This window comes from Propithecus coquereli, unplaced genomic scaffold, assembly GCF_000956105.1.
Source record: "Propithecus coquereli isolate 6110/MARCELLA unplaced genomic scaffold, Pcoq_1.0 Scaffold277, whole genome shotgun sequence".
NCBI classification, from domain to species: Eukaryota; Metazoa; Chordata; class Mammalia; order Primates; family Indriidae; genus Propithecus; species Propithecus coquereli.
Window position 1 is genome coordinate 383,371 of NW_012148363.1, and position 21,782 is coordinate 405,152.

General features: G+C 36.8%; 1 protein-coding gene across 1 annotated transcript in view; it reads left to right on the top strand.

Annotated features, from left to right (window-relative positions):
• LOC105813267 (25-hydroxycholesterol 7-alpha-hydroxylase) overlaps positions 1-15,598 on the top strand; it is a 216,173-nt gene extending 200,575 nt beyond the window's left edge. The window contains exons 5-6 of the mRNA XM_012647917.1: positions 6,462-6,637; positions 14,200-15,598. Coding sequence (XP_012503371.1) covers positions 6,462-6,637; positions 14,200-14,487 — 464 coding nt within the window. The 3' untranslated portion in view covers positions 14,488-15,598. The remainder of the gene's footprint in view (positions 1-6,461; positions 6,638-14,199) is intronic.
• The last annotated feature ends 6,184 nt before the right edge of the window (positions 15,599-21,782 follow it).

Here is a 21,782-nt window from a genome sequence, read left to right on the forward strand (position 1 = left end):
AACTAACTTGCCTAAGATCGTAGAGATGATAAAGGACAGAGGCAGGACTTCCAGTCGGGGGTTTCTCACCAAACCCACCTTTTCCTCCTGACCTATCTGATACCAGAGCCCTGGGGATCTTTCTTCGTTGTCCCAACTGAGAGGGGAGAGGAATTCTTTATATCTCTGTTCTACAAAGCCAGCCATGATTTGCATGTGAACAAGCCCAGGAAATGGGGGTCAGATGATTATACAGTTGACTGAATTTTTAACTTCGGAATAAGATATTATGAATGATAATATTAACAATTATTATTTGACTAAGTGTCAGGCACCGTGTTAAGTGCTTTGCATATATTATTTAATTCTCAGGTATTATTATTTTTATTTAATTATTGTGTAACAAGGTTCAGAAAGATTAGTTACCCAGCTCAAATCATGCAGCTAGATAGTGGCAGAGCCAGAAATTGATGCCAGGTCTAACTTCAATGCTTACCCCTCACCACGGCCACTTCAGATGAAAATGCTCTAGAAATGGACCAGAGACCTTGACCACTATTTTTCACAAGATATGTATCACTAATTCTCAAATGCAGTTGAGTTTGAGGGTTAGTATAGGGCTAAAGATTCACATTACAACCTTGTATTATTTTTAAAGAAAAATAAAATTTTTATTTTAGAATAGTTTAAGATTTACAGAAAAATTACAAAGATGATAGAGTATTCCCCACAGTTTCCCTTATTAACATTTTACATTAGTGTGGTGTATTTGTCATGCTTGTAGCTGTTATTTTGAAAAAGCTTATTCAATATCATAAAACAATTGTGTGTTTGAAAACTTAAAAGTTTACATAATTCAGACAATAGTAAAGTTTAACAGCATCCTCTCTTCTGATGTGGATATACAGGAGATATAACTTCATGTTAGGAATTTCTTTTTTTTATTTCAGAATATTACAAGGGCACAAATGTTTTGGTTACATGAATTGCTTTTGTACTGCTTGAGTTAAAGTTATAAGTAGGAATTTCTAACTGGAGGGAAGTGTAGACATCTTTCCACAAAGAGGTACATCAGAAACTCAGGAATGTAAGTAGTGAAATTTTTATTAATATATGTAATGTAAAGAAATATAGATTAAAAAGTAAAAAATACTGATTTCAATGTTCAAATTTTCAACTTAGCACAAAGCTAAGGGGGTTAGATGGTATAATGAATGATGGAAACAGAATCGGAAAGGATTGAAAGGGAACTTTAATGAAAAGGAAAATTATTGTATTTTGATTTAAAAATCAACTGTGTAAGAATTGGATGAGAAATATGTGACTCAGCAGAAAAGGATTGATTGCTCATTGGAATCATCTGGGGAGCTTTAAAAACTACTCATACCTGGCCCCACCCTTAGAGATTCTGATTGCTTTGGTCTGGGATGCAGGTGGATGGCTGCAAAAGCTCCCCAGGTGATTCTAATGTGTGGCCAAGATTCAGAACCTCTAATTGAAAGGTTAATGCAGTGGCTCTGACTCCATTGGGCTAGGATGGAGCAATTAGGTTTTTAAACAACCTCAGGTGATTCTAATGGGCAGCCAGGGCTGCTGATAACCTCTGGGATATCAGAAAGTTTAAAACAAGTTAGTGGCAATATTATTTCAAAAATCTGTTGCACATCTGTTCCCAGGAAACCGTAATAGAAGTATGGTATCTAGAGCACAGGAAATGATTGTCCTTCTCTACTTTTCCCAGTTCTGCCACATTTTAAGAGGCACATTGACTAGTTGAATTCATCCAGCATGGCAACAGCCTGAACATTATATCATCTCTGACACACAATCAGAAAATGGCACGATAGTTGTCTTTACATATTATTAAAGGGCTGTTTTGTAGAAGAGGGATTAGATTTTTTTTTTTTTGCCTGTGTGTTTTATAAAGGGTAGAAATTAAAAGGAGGAAAATTCTCAATATGAAAGATAGTTTTTTACTAAAATGTGCTTTCTAAATGCCATCATCGGAGTTATCCAATCAGACATTTTGTACTGTCAAGTTGCTAAGAAAGTAGATGTTAAGTTTTCTCACCACAAATAACTGGTAAATATGGGAGGTAATACATATGCTAATTAGGTTGATTTAACCATTCTACAACATATGTATATTTCAAGACATCAGGTTGTATACCATCAATATATACAATTTTTATTTGTCAATTTAGAAAGTCAATAAATAAAAGAAATTGTACAATATCTTAAATAGGATCTCGGGAACATTCCCAAGGAATCTGTATGTATCATTTACATTTACCTTCCAACTTTGAACCACCTAGATTGCGGTGTTCATGAAGGCCAAATCCATACTCTCCCTTCCCTTTTCTCACCAGTAGCACTGCCCCAGCCCCCCCAGCAGAGCAGAACCTTAATAACGTGTATCAAATATATAAGTGCTGAATTTACATTTCTAATTTTCGCAATGAACCCAAGGCTGTGTCTGCAACGCAGAGTGAAGGTAGGCATTGGTATCCATTCAGGTTTATTTTTAACTTTACTTAAAATATACAATTCTTGAGGCAAAGATTAGTGATTTTGCCTTAAATGATTATCGCAATTTCTCATTTACCTTCTTACCTGTCTTGAAGACAGTTCTATAGAAACACACACGCACCGCACGCCCCACTCCATTTCATCACGCCTGCTAGAGCACACCACCTCCATAGCCATCCCTTCTCCACCTTCTCTTTGTGCCTGCCCAAGTGTTCAGGCCCAGTGACTGTGGCAGGGCCTGGCTGTTCATTTCACTCCATCCACTGCTGCTATCCACTGATCACCATGGCTAATCAGATGGCATGCCAGCCTGCACCAATCATTAAGATGACCCAAATTAACAGCCTGGCCATGTCACAGTACATTCATTCCACAGACACAGACATGGCCTGAGTGTGAGGCAGAAACTCGGATGTGCTTGTTTGTTTTTGCATTGTAACATGCATTATTGATTGCCATGAGCTGCTTTAGTGCTTTAAATCTGCAAATGAGAATCATCTGTCAATTATTATAGCCAGAATTGAGATCTGAGGGCAAAAGAGAAAATGTATATGCCTTTTTCTTTCACCAGCATTTCCTTTCATTTGTCATTTTCTTTCACAGTTGTGTTACAAAGCATCTTAGCTCAAGACATTCCCCAGCTTTTTACTTGGAAGGGATACTTAGTCAGAATAGTTTTATACCCTGAAAAGAGAAACAAGTCTTCCCCAGCCTTGTGAAGAAGGTAGTGCAGGCACTGAATTGTGAGTTCATTGTGGGAATTTTGTAACCCGGTTTCCTAGCATACACCACTCAGTAAAGCTCAGTTCTTAATAAATCGCAGGCAGCCTTATCTTAATCACAGTTAGAATTGTTGGCACCTTGCAGTGTCTGGTGTAAATTTTATCCCCCAAATATTTGCATTCTTGATAGCCATTTTTTGACAATACATTCTAATAATCAGAAGGCCCTATTACCTGCTAAATGTTAGTCTAAATGAACAATCCATTATGCACGATAAGTTTTATAAAACATTTACAGATAGAGATCATCTTTAATTAAAATTAACTTCCACATGAAAGCCAAGTGCACTAATGATTCACAATGACCTTTTATTACCTGCAGTCCCCTGTTTTGGCTGGATGATTGACAGCTTGCTGTTTGGCTACCATGTTGAATTTCAGCTGACAAGACTTTTCATTTTAACTCAATTTGCCCGCCTATCACAAGCTGGTGGCAGGCCAGACCCAAGTCACCCAGCTTTGCCTCAGCAGCTTGCTCTAGTTCTCATTAGTACGCATTTATTCAGTGGAAATTGGAAGACAAATGCTTGAAGGCATGTGAACTAAGTATAGCAAATTAGGTTTAAAGACTGAATATTTATAAGTATATGGAAAGTTTTTTTTTTTTTTAATTCTAGAGCGAATTGAGAACTGAGTGCTAGCTTTGGTATAAAAGAAATGAAGATAGAAGGGGGAAGATTCTAAGAATAACAATACTATAAGCTTTTTCTTTCCATTTTGGAAATATGTAAAATCTCTCTGACAACACCTTATCAAATAAAAACCTGGCTTCTCTTTCATGGAGTGCCTGCACAATGAAGTTTAGCACCTCGTGTGTGAGAAGGGGGAAAAAACGAGGGTCATGTTCATTTGTTGCTTGGTTATCCCTTGGTATGTTTTAAATTGCCTTGTTTGTTCGGCACTAGCACAGAAACAGATGTTGCTCTACCGTGCAGGATAATTTACTGTACCTCCTGGTGCAGCATGGAAGTCCTCCCAGGGCCCAGCTGGTCTGTCAGTGGCACTGGCTGGTGTCTGCTCAACTATGACAACTACAAGTAGAGGCTGCAATTTTTTTATTGTGCAGTTGTCATTCTTCTCAACGTATAGCTCTGCCTGCATTCGTACTGGGGCTGGTGGAAAAGCTGCTGGCTTTTGTGTCTGTATGTCGTACTGCAGAGCCACGTAAGCCCTGCTCTCCATTGTTGATAATAACGCAACTCATTACTTCTGTCGTCTAATGATTATCGGCGTGATCGCTCGGAGCGAGAGCCAACCTCATCTTGCACACATAACTGGTACTGGAAGGTAAAACAGATTTGTCACTTACGATCTGACCGCTAAGCCACACTTTGTGCTCCATTATTGTGATTAACTTCTGCATAAGATATGCTTGCCCAATTGTCATTTGTGATACTGCGGTGGGCGCAAGCTGCCACGCTTCCCGAGAGCACATCAGCCAATCCGATGTGACCATGTTATTCGGACTATTAAATGCCTGCCCTGTCTCAGCAGCCACCCCACAATTATTTTGCTTTTGTATTTCTTCTTCCCACACCCCTACTGGACTTGTTGGGCGAACAGCACTGCTACATATGTCAGCTACCATTTCACACCTCAAGCTAAGATGATGCCACGCTATTGTTGATCCAACAGAGCCAGCAGCAGTACATGGGAAGCCGACCCTTGCTTTTCACCATAGAAATGTTGGTCTTTGGTGTCTGGCCAGCTGAAATCCGTCGTGTCAGGTGCCTTGTGGCTATCTGCAGTAGAGTCCATGTTCCAAAACCAAAGTTCTTTTCTGGCCTCATCACCAACAAACCGATTTGACTCTGCCTGATTATAATAACGAAGGCAGTCCAAGAGAATATGCACAGCCTCACTGTACGTCACATTGAATCACCGCACTGGCCACACAGAGCTGACCACAGCCTCATTTCTTTAGACAAATGCATGCTTAAGGAAAACCCTCCTGGGAGAAGGCACCCAAAGCTAGTTGGTATCCCTGTGCAAGCTGTGCATAGATTTAAATTTCACTGAAATAACATTTATTTTTATTTTTTGGCTGATGCAAGCCGTCACTGATGGGCCTGCTTTTAATAAACTAATAATTGGGTACTCTGTGTTTCAGAGCTTTACCGAACACTGAGAAACTGGGCTGTGTGTGTATGTGTGTGTGTGTGTGTGTGTGTGTGTGTGTGATATCTAAATTGCAAGTCATAAACATGAGCATTTGTTATCATGCGAAGGGGGAAAAACTCCATTTGGAGCTCTTTTTCACATTGCTGATTAGAAAGAATCAAGCTTTATATTCTAGGACCCATTCACGCTGGTGGAAACATAGTCAGTTTTGATTATGAAGAGAGAGATGCAGACCTAGACAGGAGCTGCACGCTGATATGCATGCTATCAGAATGATTTATGCAAATTATGCATATTATTCCCAAAGGAATTCCTCCTCAAACTGCCAGGATAAATTGCCGGAAATTAGCCATAAAATCTGTCGTGCTAGGAGCAAAAGGTGAAGGCCATTGGGAAAGCAAGGACATTCAGCTTCTGGAATCTTCCAGGATATGATGGTGGCTGTTATTCTCCCTGGACACTGAGGAAAATATGGTTTTCCTCTGAATCCTACAAAAGTATTTTCCTTTTGAAATTTTTCCAGCAAATGCTGACTCACATTTTATTTACAGCTAGCATAAAAGAAATTAAGTGTTAAGCTGTCTCAGAAAGTGCTACTACAATTACTTCACTATTAAGTGCCTAAGTGGTTATTAAATGACTAAGCTGGCTTTAAAGACATCGGAGTTCTAAAGGTTGGTAAAATAACCCACCAGCAGTGAACTTTAACTGGGACGTGGTTTTAGTGTCAAATATGTATACCCATAACACAGCATTTCTCTCTTGCAGACCATTCTTTCCTACAAAATCTTAATAGCTTTCCGCTGAAATACAGCACTGCTGCCTGCTGCCTGTCAGATGCCCCTGAGCTGCGCTGGGGCCAGACCACTGCCCCTCCTCACATTCCATCCACAGCCAGCCCTTGGCTCCCTCTTGGGGCTCTGTGGATGTGATGAAGAAACGGTTTCCTTTGCAATCAAGGCCATTCGTAATGAGCTTTAATGGCAAATGGAGAGCACTTTTCAGGAGCAGCCATATTTTAATAAGCTATTGTTTGTTTGTTTCCTTCAGAAAGCACCATTCTCGAGGCTTTGAGACTGTGCTCATTTTCAACCACCATTCGTTTCGTGCAGGAGGATTTGACTCTCAATTCAGAGATCAAGGACAGCTGTGTACGAAAGGGAGACTTGGTAGCCATCTTTCCTCCAGTCTTGCATGTTGACCCTGAAGTCTTTGAAGCTCCAGAGGTAAATGACCATCAAGCCCATCGGTGCTGCCTCTTAGATACTGCGAGCCCATTCCTCTTCCTCCTGATCTGTCTCTTCCTCTTGCCACTTTGTTCCAGAAGGGATTTGGGACAGCTTCACGACTTCTGTTTTTCATTCTAGTGGGAATGTTTTCCTCTTTACTGAAGTGTTTCCTAAAGATCTATCTTTGAAAGTTTTCGTGATCTATAAATGGAAATACAATGATGAGACTAAATGCTAGTTGCTTCAAATGAAATGGGCATTGAGCCTTGGCCACCATTACCTTTCGACCGAAATTAAGTTTTGCTTGTGGAGAATTACTGAAAACCGTGGAGGGCTAGCTATTGGCAGGTGACTTAGAGAATAAATAAAGACAACTATTTTGCTAAGTGTTTCCAAAGTGGGGTTGACTATTCCAAAGTCAAATACCATCACTGTTGTAGTTAAGCCCATATACTTTTTAACTCTTAGAAAAGGTATGTGCCCCTTCTTGATCAATTAGTATGGCATTATGAACTTGAGATTGTAAAGCTGCTGCTCACGGGTGAAGCTCTGAGGGTAATTGTGTCATCTCCTTGTATTTTTTTCTGAAGCTGGAGTTAATGAATATCAAAGACTGGAAATTAATCCACCCTGGTTCATCCCTTAATACCACTTCAGAGATTCACCACCTGCATGCAAATTGAATGCAGTCATATTCTGCCTGTGCTTCTCATGAAGCAATGTTGCTGCAGCAGTTTTTGTATATAAAATGGTTTTTTTCAAAGGCAAATTTCTGTGCTCTTTTTAAGCAGTTCATAGCTGGACCACTTTTAAACCCAGTTTCTAAGTTACATGTTTTGCTGCTAGGCTGAAATACTGTATGTTGAATTTTGGAAATTAATAAGAAGAGGGCAGACTTCAAACACAATAAGAAAATCGGCATTAATTTCATCAGCAAAGGCAAATGACTTATGTGAGGGGAAAATGTACATATGGTCTCTATGGGTCTCAGAAGAAGAGGCATTATACGAATGATGATAACAAACGGGTTGTAGAGTATTAGCAAGTGAAAGAACATTCCACAGTTAACAAGCTTAATCTCCACATTTGTAAATATCAACAAAAAAAAATTCCACACATAAGTTCAATGTTAATAAATAAGTTAAATGTTCAATAAATAGGGAAAAGGAATAGCTAATATCTGAAAAATACTTCTAAATTTTAAAATAACTTTATTTCTGTCCATGAATTTTCATTTATTTACATTCTATTTACTATTTTCATTATATGACTATTCCACTAGTCCTAAAGTTTACCATTCATGGCATGATAGTAAAATCAACATTAAAGTTATCAACAAATACTCAGTAAATATTTACCAGGTCACCACTGTCTTTTATGGCACTGTTCTTAGGGAGCCTCCTGTTTCCCAACCCCCACCCCCATGATAAAAAAAAATACTTGATTTACACTTGTAGGAACTTAAAATCAAAGTTAAAAATTGAAAGTATGCTCATTTATATTTTTTCCTCTGGAAAACTAAACAGCAATGACCAAACTTTACATAATAAATCGACCAATCTTAATAGTAATCAGAAGGGTTTGCCTCATACTAAATCAGTGGCAGAACAGAATTGCAATGTTGTGAATACTGATTTAGCATCATTAGGGTAGCTCTAACTTGAGTTGATGAACACTATTATTTACTACATTTAACATTAGCCAATTATGTCTGACTAACGTTAAAATTAACTCAGTAATTTATTGCCACGGCATTGTTTCCTTGAAATTAGTCATGGAATGCTCATAATTCCTGGTACAAAAAAAATGATATAGTTCGGAACCACTTTTGTAGGATTTGGGAAGGTCTTATCACTCTTTCTATAAACATTTACTGAGCACCTACCAGCATTAGGCAAATAGATTTATTCCTTTGGTTCTTAACAACTTAGGATGGCAGTAAGTAGATGCTATAGATGCTCATTGATGTCCATCCCAAACCACCATGCACTGACAGTAAAGAATAAAGTTTCACAAATTTCTGTTATCAGTCATTTGTCACTGAGAGCAGGGCCCAAGAGCTCATAAGAGACTCACATTTGTCACTCCCTGCCTTTTGTATCCTACAGACCTTGCATGGGAAGACCAGATCTTAGATGTAGAAAACAGACAATAGCTGTTAGGCCAAAAAATAAGAGGAAGACTGACTGCAGATATAAGGATAGCTGTCCTTTCAAGACATAGAGACAAGAGCCTTAGCAGAACATAGATAGCTCCCAACTCAACGAGGCATGGTTTCAGAATTTCTGAGCTCTAGGAGATTCTAGAATATTGCCTTCCAAAGATAGGCCATGGTCTTCCTTCACACTGGAGAGCTTTTGCACATACATCTCCCTATGCCTGGAATGTCCCTCCTTACCTATGCACCAAGCATGCTCCAAAGTACTCCACAAGAATTCCCTTAATCACCTCTTCTTTGATGATGTTCCTGATTCCCACCTCATCCCTCAGAGAATTTGCCATTGCTCACTCTGTGGCCTGGCATACCTTTGTTAAGCTGCATACCACATGGTATTTTGCAATTATTTGTTTGCCTGTCTGTACTTGCATATGTTGTAAGCTCCCGAAGGGGAAAGACCATGTCTTCTCCATCACTGTATTCTCAGTGCCCAGCACACAGGAGTGTGTCGGTATCAGTGAAATAAATAAGGGGACGCTTGGATGGATGAATGTACTGAAAGTGAAAATATGTTTCAGTTAAAGTTTTAAATCAGGACAGATATTGCACATTCAAATATAGAGTAGGCCTAGGCAGATCAAATATGCAAGTGGCTGGCTTGTGTATAATACAGCAGTATTATTGGGAGTGGTAAGAACTATGGCAAAAAATAGACCCCAGGATGTATCTAAATAAGATCACTAGATACTTCTGAACTAGCCCTCAGGTCTGGCAAGCATTTAGACCTGGTTTGGACAAGTTATTTTGATTTTTTCTTAAAAACAACTTGAAAAAACAGACTTTTGGGTGATGCTTTGAATCTTTAAATATTCGGAAAAACAAATTTTAAAACACAGTGTGGGATAAAGAAAAGGTGTTTTGAGACCTAATTGGGCCTATGAGTGCCACCAACATGTAACCTCTGTACTAAGAATTTATTCTTTTCCTGAATGCTGATTGCTCAGCTTATCGTAATGTTAGCTACTCGGGTGGCCCTTTCCTATGGGGGAAAACAAATTATTAAGTGAAATTTAAAACAATGAGAGAGAGCAGAGGAAGCACTTCTTGATTCCCCTTCCTGTCTCTCTATAGGCATAAATGCTATCCAATAAAGTCTAATCTATTAATTAGCTAGGAGTGAACAGCTTTTAAAATTTTCCTGAGGGCTTCCTCAAATTCACATCTATCATCAGCCTGGATTTATGCAGCTAACTCTCAAATAATCAGTAGTAAATAGTGACGATTTCATTTCCGTAAAAATGCAGTATCCAGAACTGCAGCTACAGAGAAGACAGAGCTGTTGGTTGGTTTTCCTAGGTCCAGAGGCGATAAGACATAAAGAGAGACCTGATGACACTGTTGGGCTTAGAGGGAAGAAACATCAGATATTTAAGATGGCAACACGTTATTATAACCATGCAGCTTCCTAAAATAAATAAACATGGTGAAATAACAATGTAATTCCAAAACCTTGGACTATCCCCCAAAAGCTCTGAAGTTGAAAGGTCCTGTTTAACCTCATGCAATTCCCCGTTAGGTTATTTATTATTTATCATAATTAGATGATAGATACACTTGAAAGCCCTTGAAAAAATCCTAATTCACTATACCAATTGTGGTATCAATATTATTTTGATTATTGCTACTGTTCTTAGAATATACTAGTCACGATAGATGAGGATATACTCTCAATAATTTCTTGTGTGTATCTCAAACTGAAATAGAGATTGTGCCACTAAGAAACTTCAAGGGAACAAACATGTGAGCATTTATATCCAGAATGCACTTTGATAGGCATAATGGGTGACACAGAAATAAAAAAGGCCCCTGCCGCTAAGAGCTTGCAGTATAGGGACTCGGCCTTATCTCATGGCTGCTTTCTCATGGGCAGATGCTTCATATTGAGTGTGTTCCTGCCCTATCAGTGAATTGGCACTTCATACCTACCATATTGGAAGTAGCAGTGTGTTGGTAAATCAGAGCTCCCTCCGGAAAACCTTGATTTGTAGTGTTTGCCAATTTTCAGTGGTGTAAGTATGCCCACCTTGGCCATTTTCATGTTAGCAACATGAAGACCCTAAACACAAAGTTGGGAAGAGATCTACCCACTCTCACATACCGGTACAAGTGGCTGCAGCACAACACTGATTTGAACCGAAGTCATGGAGATAGAGGGGAACTTCTGTACTGTGTCACCTTGTCCCCAGGACAACTGTAAACCAGTGGCAACACTGCAGCCCGTTAGCCATCCATTCAAAACATCGACAGTTTTTGTTTATTACTAGGAAGTCATATCTTTTGTCTCATTTAGATTCTCATGCCCAAAATTATGAATTGAGTGGATATAAGATATGATCCTATGGTGTGTCACCTACCTCAGCAAGACCATGTTTTATGCCTTTGTAACTTCAATGCTTCACATACAGGAAGTGCTAAAAAAAAATCTGTTGAACTGAACTAAACATAGTATTTGGAGAACACAAATTAGAGTGTTATGCAATCTTCCTTTGTCATGTATACCAAAAATTCTTCTCTATCCAGAAAATTGTATCCTCTATCCAATCTTGATTTATAGTGCTTCAATATTATACCATTTTCCACTGTTTGTAAACACAAAATATTCATCTATTCATCATTCTCTACATGTTTACTTACTCATTCAATATCTATGTTTTCTTCAAAAGCTTGACGATTGCTTTTAAAGTATACTTTATTCCCATATATTTATTAATTCAACAAACATATATGGAATCTCTACTAAGAAATAGCATTGTGTTGGAGGCTTTAAAAATACAGACGTAAGTAAGACAGCGTGACAGCTCCAATCCCTTGGGACTTCTTGGCTCTGCCATCTCCTGTGGGTTAGCTCTGTCTTCAGCCTGGTGGCTGGATGGCTGCAGCATTTCCAGATGTCCTGGTCACACATGACTAGGTCCAGAGGATGAAGGGTAATGAACCATTTCATTTTGTTTACTTGCTTCACAAGAAGGAAACTTCTCTTAGATGCCCCCACAGACTTTTCCCCAGTAGCACTGACCAGATTGGTTCACACATCCTATCCCAAACCAGAGGCTAGAGCAATGTGATATCCAGGATTGGTGCCTGGACAGATCTTATGCAGAAGAATGGCACTGGGGAATCAATTGCAACAAACATTAGAGGAACAGTGAGAATTTTCAGTGTCTCACACCTTCTCTTGTGATTTCTCTGTTCTCATCTGTTTCATTGTCCCCTTTTAATTGTGAAGCACCAAGCTTATTATTGTCACTCCGAAGAATTTAAGTCATCATGGTGAATCCTAAAGTCTACATTGTTCCAAATGAATGGATACATTTGAGCTTCCTGACCTTTTGTTCTATGTTACTGTGACCCCAAAATCTCAGTAGTGGGATTATTATACCCCTTCTCTTTTTGGCTAAAACCCTGTATCCCCAGCGGTTGCCACAGGCCCTTCCTAACTTTGGTTCCTGCTTTCAGGTTCTCCATCCCTGGCAATAGAACAAACTGAAAATAAATTTTAACTTGAAAATATATTTATGCCCATATGCTGTTTGAGCTTGATGGTGGTCATAAAGCTAGAGACAGTGGGCATTTCCCTTTTAGTCTCATAAAATAAATAACTAAATGGGAATTTCTAAGACGTTTATTGTGAAGAGGTTGGAATGGAAGGTGATGGAGTGGCCTTACTGATTGAGTGGAAGCTTGAGGGAATTGGATGTAAAGGTCACTGTGGGGAGCACTGAAGGTCACTGTGGGGAGCAGTCCTGCATCATGTGTTTACTCTCCGAGGGCAGCACATTCATTTTCACAAAGAAGAATCTAAAAGCCATGGTGATTTCAGGCTTATTTATGATATCAAGACACTAAAAAGTCATAACCCAAACTGGAAGCAGCAGAGTTAAGCTCAGGAAATGAGGCCTGAGACCCAGGAATGGAAGAAGGTCACTGGGAGAGAGTTCCCTATAGTAACTCTATCTCCAGTAACAGCGCATGTCTACGAAGAGTTTTTAGTTCATTACTGATTAGATCCTATTCGGATATATACTAGAACTGTGGTAAAATACACTTATGTTCTAAGGGACTCAGCGTGTTCGTTGTCAAGGATTAAACAGTTATAAAAATGCAGATTGATTTTGCCATTATCATTACATTGACTTGCAAGTTGGAATAGAAACTACTCAAAGTTTTTCTAAGCTCAAATACTTATCAAAACAAATATGCTAGGTGAAGAAGGATACACCCAATACTTTTAAAGGAAATGACTCACTGATGCTAACAACACTAACATGGAGTAAGAAAACTAGATCATTTGTGATGGATTCAGAATCTATCCACATATTGTAGGGTTTTCACCCTAACCTGAAATGCTTTGGATCTGACCTACTTCCTTACATTAGACTTCATGTAGTTCATGTCAAAATTATGTGCTGAGCAAGTCTAATGTTCATGAGCTCTAACTACAGGACATACTTGGTTGTTTACATGCAAGCCATGAACATTAATTTAATCAATGGTTTAATTCATCATGGGCTAAAATAAGGTCACTCGGTCCCCTCTAAGAAAACTAAGTGAAAGTTGAACTGTAACCCATTGTCAGCAACGTGAAATTAAGATGGTGATGGGGGTAAAGCAGTCCCATAATTTTCTGTAACAAGTAATATAACTTATTTGTGAAAACATCAGAAACACCTGCCACCCTAGAGAAAACTGAAAGAGAATTCATTCTAATATAGAACTTTCATAAGAGAAATTTGCTACAACATCAAAAAACAAGCAAGATTGATTTTTGTGCCTTAGTTCCACAAAATCTCTAGTGCTTTATCTGAATCTTAATTATTTTATGTCTATTTAATCCAAACATAAGCACTGAGTCCTAAACTCATAGTTCTCATTCATCAGTAGCTTTTGGGAAGGAATAAGAGAAAAGCAAATTAGTGATCGACAGGTAATTCCTGTGGCCAGTAGGATTCATTAGTCCATGGTGACCATGGCAGTCCCACGGGAGCCCTTGCCTTCCACCCAACATTGGTATATAGAGTGTCCATATGTCAGGCCCACCTTAGGGAGCAAAAATAGAGATACTGCCTCTGTACTTAGGAATCTCATCATAGCAGAGAAATATGAGTAAGGAAAAAAAGTCATACAAGTGTTCGAATTCCACTTTGATATGGGAAAAGTAACTTCCTGAGTTTTTTGAAAGTTCATACATGATTTGCACTTAGTTAAGTTTGCTTTCTGGTGTTTGCCTGATTAAAAGGAGGCTTTTAAGACAGGCAGTGTGAGCTAGCAACTTTGTGGACCTGAATTCAAACTGTTTCATGTAAAATTTTAATTTGACTCTCTGTTCTTCCATTTTCTACAGGAGTTTAGATATGATCGTTTTATAGAAGACGGTAAGAAGAAAACCACCTTTTATAAAAGAGGAAAAAAGCTGAAGTGTTACCTAATGCCATTTGGATATGGAGCCAGCAAATGTCCAGGCCGATTTTTGGCAGTTATTGAAATAAAGCAATTGTTGATTGTACTTTTAACTTACTTTGATTTAGAAATAGTTGATAATAAGCCTATAGAACTAAACTACAACCGCATAATGTTTGGTATTCAGCATCCAGATTCTGATGTTTTATTTAGGTACAAGGTAAAATCTTAGAAAAGCTAAAACAAAAGAAAAGAAATCTATCAAAATTAACAAAAAGGTCCTAAGATCATCTATTTGTTTTTAATTTCTGCATATGTAATTGCTTTATTTGTTTAAAACGTGCCAATTTCTATTTGATCTGAGATCAGTCCAGTTTGTACTTGGTCACAAAGCCTATCATAAAATAAAACAGGATGGTGGCATGAAAATTGACATCAAAATAAAATTAATGATAAGCTCAAAATAGTTATTTTTTGTTTCTGTTTATTGTAATTTTCACCTGTTATAATAAACGTACCTTCCCAGCAATGGATTTGGCACTGTGAGATTTTTCAAGTCACTCAAATTCTTCTCTAATATGTAAAAATACACTTTGTGTACTACTGGAAAATTGTGCTGAAAATGGACACAGTCTAACGAATTCCAAATTCTCAGAGAAGAAGGAAATTAAATTTCCATGAGCTACACTAGATGAAAATGTTCCTTTCAAGTATAATATCAATAATATCTGTGTTGCCAGGGTACGTTTGCATTAAATGAGTTTTGCAGTAGATTAAATGCTTCAATTTTACTTCAATATTTAATCATCCATAAATGCTCTTTATTATTTTGTATACTATGGCTCAATAGAACAAAATTTCTTGTTATATAAGACCTCTCATGTTCCGGTTAGATACTGATAAGATTTAGTGTATAAGAAAACACAAAATTTGTTATATATTCAGCAACTGTTCTAGAGAGTAGTATCAGGTTTATTTTAATAGCAAATGTTGAAATCATTACAGCATTGGTTGTAGCATTTGGCTATAGTGTTAACTATAAGGGTTATGCCAATATTGTAATTAACCTTTCCTAAGTGCTTCCATTTATATAAACTGAGAAACTAGGTAGCAGTATTTGCTTGATGAGATGACATCTCATCTTTTGGGCATGGAGTTTGTGCGTATTATTTTGAATTACAATATTATGTAATGCAATATAATTTCATATGACATGCACCTTTGTGTCAATGATTCAAAGATTGTCTAAGAGTACCAAGTGATTGGCATCTGATGTAAATGATGGTACAATATATAAACAGGCAAGGCAGGTAATAAAGCCCAGATAATTCCTGCTGCATTAATTGGAACTTCTAATATTTCAGAAATTTGCTATCGTGTTTAAAAAAGAAATTGATTTTTAAAATAACATTATAAAATACTTAATAAGTAAATAAAATATTCTAGCATTATTTTCTCCTTCCTGAAGTCCATGTTCTGAATGTTCCTTTAGTGAAGGGCTGCCAGTGTAAATTCTGCTTTTGCTTGATTGAGGATGTCTTTATTCTTACCCTCAATCTTGAAAGATGGTTTTGCTTTATGCACAAGTCTAAGTTGACAGTTATTTCCTCACAGCACTTTGATGATACGGCATGTTTTTAAGACATCCAACCTTGTTATAGAGAGGTTAACTGTCAGTCAATTGAATTACTCAGCAGGTCCTCTGTCTCGTCTCTCTGACTACTTTAACATGTTCTCTTCGTCTTTGATGTTCTTAATTTCTATTTATCCTGCTTGCATGTAGTGCTGCTTCTCGAGTCTTGAGAATGGTTGTCTCTTATCAAGTATGGGATATTCTCAGGAATTCTCTTTTTGAATATTACCTCTCTCAGACTGCACATTAGATCTTCTCACTCTACACACCATGTTTGTATTTGACCCTTTCTCACCACATTTTCTACTTGTAACTTACATTCCATGTAACTTCTTTAGATATCTCTTCCAATTTCTTCTCAGTACAACATATCTAATCTGCTCACTAGCTCATCCATCGAGTTTGTTTTTACCTTCTTTTTATTTTAATTTCAGGTTCATAGGGTTGGGTAATCCATTCCTTATACCCCTTAGATCATGATACGCTGTTATACTTGGTTCAAGCAAGGCCCTTCTAGCTTTATTTACTTATTTTATTTTGTCCCTAACCCCCACCATCATACCCCTTCCCATCAAAGGTAAATATTCTAACGTGTTTGATTTGTGTATTTTTATGTGTATGTTTTTTTCCAACAATTGCAGAATATGCTTTATTTTTTAAGTATGCAGGGAAAATGTACAAGTAGAAATGACAGATCATGGGCAATAAAACCAATTTCAGCAGATTTCAATCATTGAATTGCATATAGCACTATTCAAATCTAGACCATAATGCATTTAAGCTAGAAGTCAAACAAAAAGATCACTAGACTATTCTCATATGTTTGGAAATTTAAAATTATACCTATATATCTATATCTCCATATCATGAGTCAAGTAAGAAATTATAATGGAAAAATATTTTGAACTGCACAATAACAAAAACACTACATTTCAAACTTGTGGGATTCAGAAATCAAAGTGATTGCAAATCAAGAGAGTGCAGGCATCCGTGAGAACTCAGGAACAATGGGAAGGATGGCTGGGGTTTCTCCATGTGTTGCCTGAGGGCTTGAGTCCCTTTATTTAGACCCTTTATAAAGGAAACAGGGACTGTGGAAGGTTGTAGAACTTTGACACTTGGATTACACAAGAACAGATAAGTTACTATACAAAAAGTTTGTCAAAGTGGTTATTTCAATGAAGTATTTTCTTAGGGAGATGGGCAGACAGACACAAAAAATTACTTCATTTCTAAATTATTGGAACTTTATGAACATTAGTTTGTAATACATATTTTTGAAACTTTTATAAGAAATAAAACAAAAATTCATAAAATGCTCATTGCTGGGTCCTTATCACCAATCTCTGCTGGGCCGTCCGTGCAGGTGAGAGTTCCTGCCAACATTCCTCTCCTGTCCACGGGACCAGGTTCCAATACCCCTCATTCGACAGCCCCTGCTCCAGCCAGCTGAGCCCTTGGTGGGGGTTCCCTGCCACAGTCCTGTCACGTCTACAGGCCCCTGGGTCAGTGGACATCCTACAGCAACTAACCCATCATCTTCTCTTCTTGAGGCTCTTATTCCCGAAGTCTTGGTTTCTGTCCCCACCATTGCAATACTCCAGGGCGGCCAGGTTCAAGTCCTCATAGTCATCTTTGACTCAACTTCACATTTGTCTCTCCTATTTAACGAGACACCAACTAAATTAAATGCAGTGAACATTTTAATGTGTATGTTTTTATGTAATAAATGTTAATATCTTGAGTACCTATGTTTTTAACTTGCATAAATGTATTTTCTATAAATCATATCCTCAATTTTCTGATTAAGCTATAAAATATATTTTAAAATATATCCATGTTGCTTTATATACTGTATTTAATCTGTTGCATCTAACTACTGCATAGTATTCCATAATGTACACCCACCACGTTTTAATGATCTGTTCACCCAGTGATGGATACTGTAAGTCGGGGCAATTAATGTGGAAGAGAGGCCAAGCCTCTCACCTTGACTGCCACACTAGAAAAAAATTTTTTTTCCTTGGGAGCACAGTGTTTTATTGTGAAAATAGAATAAAAACTTCAAAAACAAAACGATCTTTTCTAATTTAGTGGACACTTTGTTATTTTTTATTGTTTCCGTGCATGAGTTATATACAATTTAATTGTCAATATTAATTGTAACAATAAGTACATCAACAAGTAAGATTTTCATGAACCAACTGCAGTTACATATGCTCCACAAGGCCCTGGGCTCAAAACTAGCATGAGTTAAATACAACTCAAGTGGCAGTTAATGTGTTAAAAACTCTTCCCTCACTTATCCTCCCACTATTGTGCCCAGCTACCCTCAGCCCTGGGCTAGTACATACCCTGTCCCCAACCTCTCCCCTCCCCCCAACACAAGTAGTCCATGACAACCTTTATCTAAGATGTTCTAAATTTGTTATATTCCATCCTCAGATCCATGCAACCCTCTCCATTCTGTTTGGTCTCCAAGGTTGACTTTGAGTCAGGGCACAAGCCTCCAACTTGTCATCCTTCAGGTTTTCCATTCCACTGAGTTCGATAAATTCAAACGATTACATTTTTGAGTTTGAAAATTCCCTTTTGTTCTTCATCTCTGCTGGTCATTTTTGATAATATCTTATTTCTTCATCATACACTCAATATATTTTTTCATTTCTTTAATCATATTAAGCAAACGTTTTACATTCTATATCAGATATTTCCAAATCATCAGTGTTTTGTACATATGATTCTATACTTTGTGTGTTTATTTTTCCTTTTGCTCTTACCTGGGATGGCTTTTTTACTGAGCCCCATGTTCCTTGGTCCTTTATCTCTGAAAATCTTTTAAGACTTGGATTTGAAGTTGATTCTTCCAGAGAGAATTTGTGTTTGCTTTTGTCCTACTGCTGATGTTACCTTCTAACTCAGATCATTTTAAAATTTCGGCTTGGTTATCTGGGATGGGGAGGTCAGGCCACATAGGTATTATGGTTTCTAGACCTAAATCAGGTAGAATGCAATTCTGTTATTAAGAATAGACAGGAAATACTTGTGGGGGTTCCTTTATTTGTTTGTTTTTACCCAGAGCCAAGGCTGAGACAGGCAAATATGCCCACAGTTTTGCTCTGTGGAACAAAGTTTCTTTCCAGTTCACCTACAAAATATGTTGGCTCTGCCAGTTCTTGGCTTTATGCAGAGGTCTTGGATTTCACACACTCACACACACACACACACACACACACACACACACACACACACGGAGGTATGCCCAGCTTGGGCCCCGGGCTTTATCTCTTGTCTGCCATAAAGCATAGTCTGTCCATTTTTACACTAGGACATCAGTCCGCCATATTGCCTAAAATGGAAACCTCCATATTCCTTAAATTCAACTTAGCAGTACACTTTTGTAATGTTATAGCAGAGAGAACACAGGAAATTATTCCATTCTGATTTCTGCTTAATTTATAATTAGAAGTGTGTACAGAAATTTAGAATAGAAAGTAAGAATAAGTAAAATGTTTAAGAAAAGATTAAGAAAAGGAATGGATAGCAAAACCAAAGCAAGACATGAGACTCTTGTGACAAACTTCAATACAGTAACTAAATAGTGTTTATGAATAGAAAAAAAAATATCATGGAGAAATCAGTTAAAAGACATGGATTCTAGCTATAACGTAATTGGTTTATCATTAAGAAGTCACTTTTCCTCTCAGTGCTTCAGTGTCCTTATTTGCAAAATAAAAGTAAGGCCTTTTGACATCAGGGTTCTTTATAAGGAATAAACACAGAAACATTTGTGAATTTATTTTGAAAAGCATTGATATGAAGCAGTATACCAATGTAAGGTATACTTAACAGAGATCCTTAAACAATGTTGTGTCTTTTAAAAATTGCCCTTACGTATTTGTTAAAGGGAATAGTTTTTTGATTATTCATTTATTCAACCAAACATTTATCAACCATTTCCTCTATTATAAATATGATGCTAAGCATTGGATTACCCTTTCCCTTCAAAAACACACAATTTGTTAGGGAAAACAACACATGCACAACTAATTTATTATCATGTAGTTAGAAACTTACGTCTTTAAAACTATTTTAAAGTTCAGATTTATCACCAGTTCTAACTAGCCCTCCATCAGTCATCCCAAAGTAGTGTTCCGTAATGAGAAGTCACTGTGTAATTTAGTTACAATAAAACCATATACAACAGATATTGTGATAATATGATAAAATAACCAAAACAAAATACAGTCATTGAGGCTCCAGAATTTTTTTTTAAAACTCTAGTATATGTTGTAAAAATCCATCTTTTCATTTTTACAGCTTCACCTAAGTTTCAAATTAAAGCAAATAGATAACTAATACCCAAGATATCATTTTATATCTACCAACAGTACTGAAACATTTGATTAGCAGAAACTAAAGCCCTGAAGGAGTTAAGAAAAAGTTATTTATTATAGCTCAGGCATAATGATAAACAACCTAGAAGAAAACTTTTATCTACGTTGTTTTGGCTTTCCTGTTACATTTCCTTATATTCATCTCCATTTTATCATTTTAACATTTTCTGTAAGCATCTTCTAACTTAATAGTGGAATCTTAAAACTGTTCAAAGACCAAAGCATGAGATTTATGTAAGTTTTGATCTCAGTATAAAGAATGGCAATAATTATATAAACAAGAATTACATGCCTTCAGAATGTGCACTTTTTTAACCTTTTAAATTTGACAATATTGCAAACTATTATTTACTTGCACTGCATAATTAGGTATTCATATTCACATACTCAATTAAGAAAAAGTTAGCAAGCCCAGATTACATTCTCTGTAGCATTATTTTAAATTAGAATGAGTGATCACATAAAACTCTTTAGTATTTATCTAAAGCAATTATTACTCTACTTCATGTTTATCTAGATCAGTGACCACTAATGTTTGAACTTTTTAGCTTAAATGTTCATTTTATTTATACTACTTTCTAGAATAAGATAAATTTAATTCATGAAATACTCAGCTGCAAAATTTTAAATAGGTGATCATTTATTAATACGTCTTAAAATATCTTTTAGACAGAAGAATGTTGTATATTATTTATAAAGGTTATCTTAAATTATTTATTTAGTATTATATTTTGATTTTAAAATAGCATAGATGTGGATTTATGAGGATGCAAATTGTCCTAAAAGATGTTAGCTGAGAAAAACAAGTACTTTGCAAATCTAATACTTAATTTTCTTTTATTTTCAGCAAAAATTCAATAAATCAACTCTTAAAGCCCAGATGAATGATTGTGTGTCTTTATTTCCCTACCAGGAACTTCTGTTGGGTAACAGAAAATTTGATTACAAATAAAAAATTTTCCAAAATTATTTGGAAAATAATTTTTACCTTCTAAATATCCCCTTACCTCCACCTCCTCCCCATATACATAATAATATATTCTTATTTTCTGATGCTCTCCTAAAAGTATATTGATTGTTATATTTAGAGTATTTTTCAATATATTTTAATCTAGTTCTTTATGTGTGAAATAGTAGCAGATTCAGGAAGTATCCCTAAGTTTTTAGTGTTCATTTTAAGCAGGCTGACCTTGCTAGGTTACAATTCTTAATAATCACTATGATTCTGTGGAGAAATGTATAAGAACAGTGAGAAATGGGAGAGAGATCTCATTAGATGTGGTCTTTGTCTTCTGCAGAGCTCTCCACTTTTCATGAATAAAGCTGAGTGATATTTGGAGAGTATTCTATTTATTTATAAAACTAAAATGCAAACTATAAATAAAGCATATAATACAGAATGCTGTTGAAAATGAATAGTGACTCTTTCGGTAACTGTACATACAGTATTTCAGTTGGACTACTTGGCTTTTCTAAGAAACATTCGCGTGAGTCACT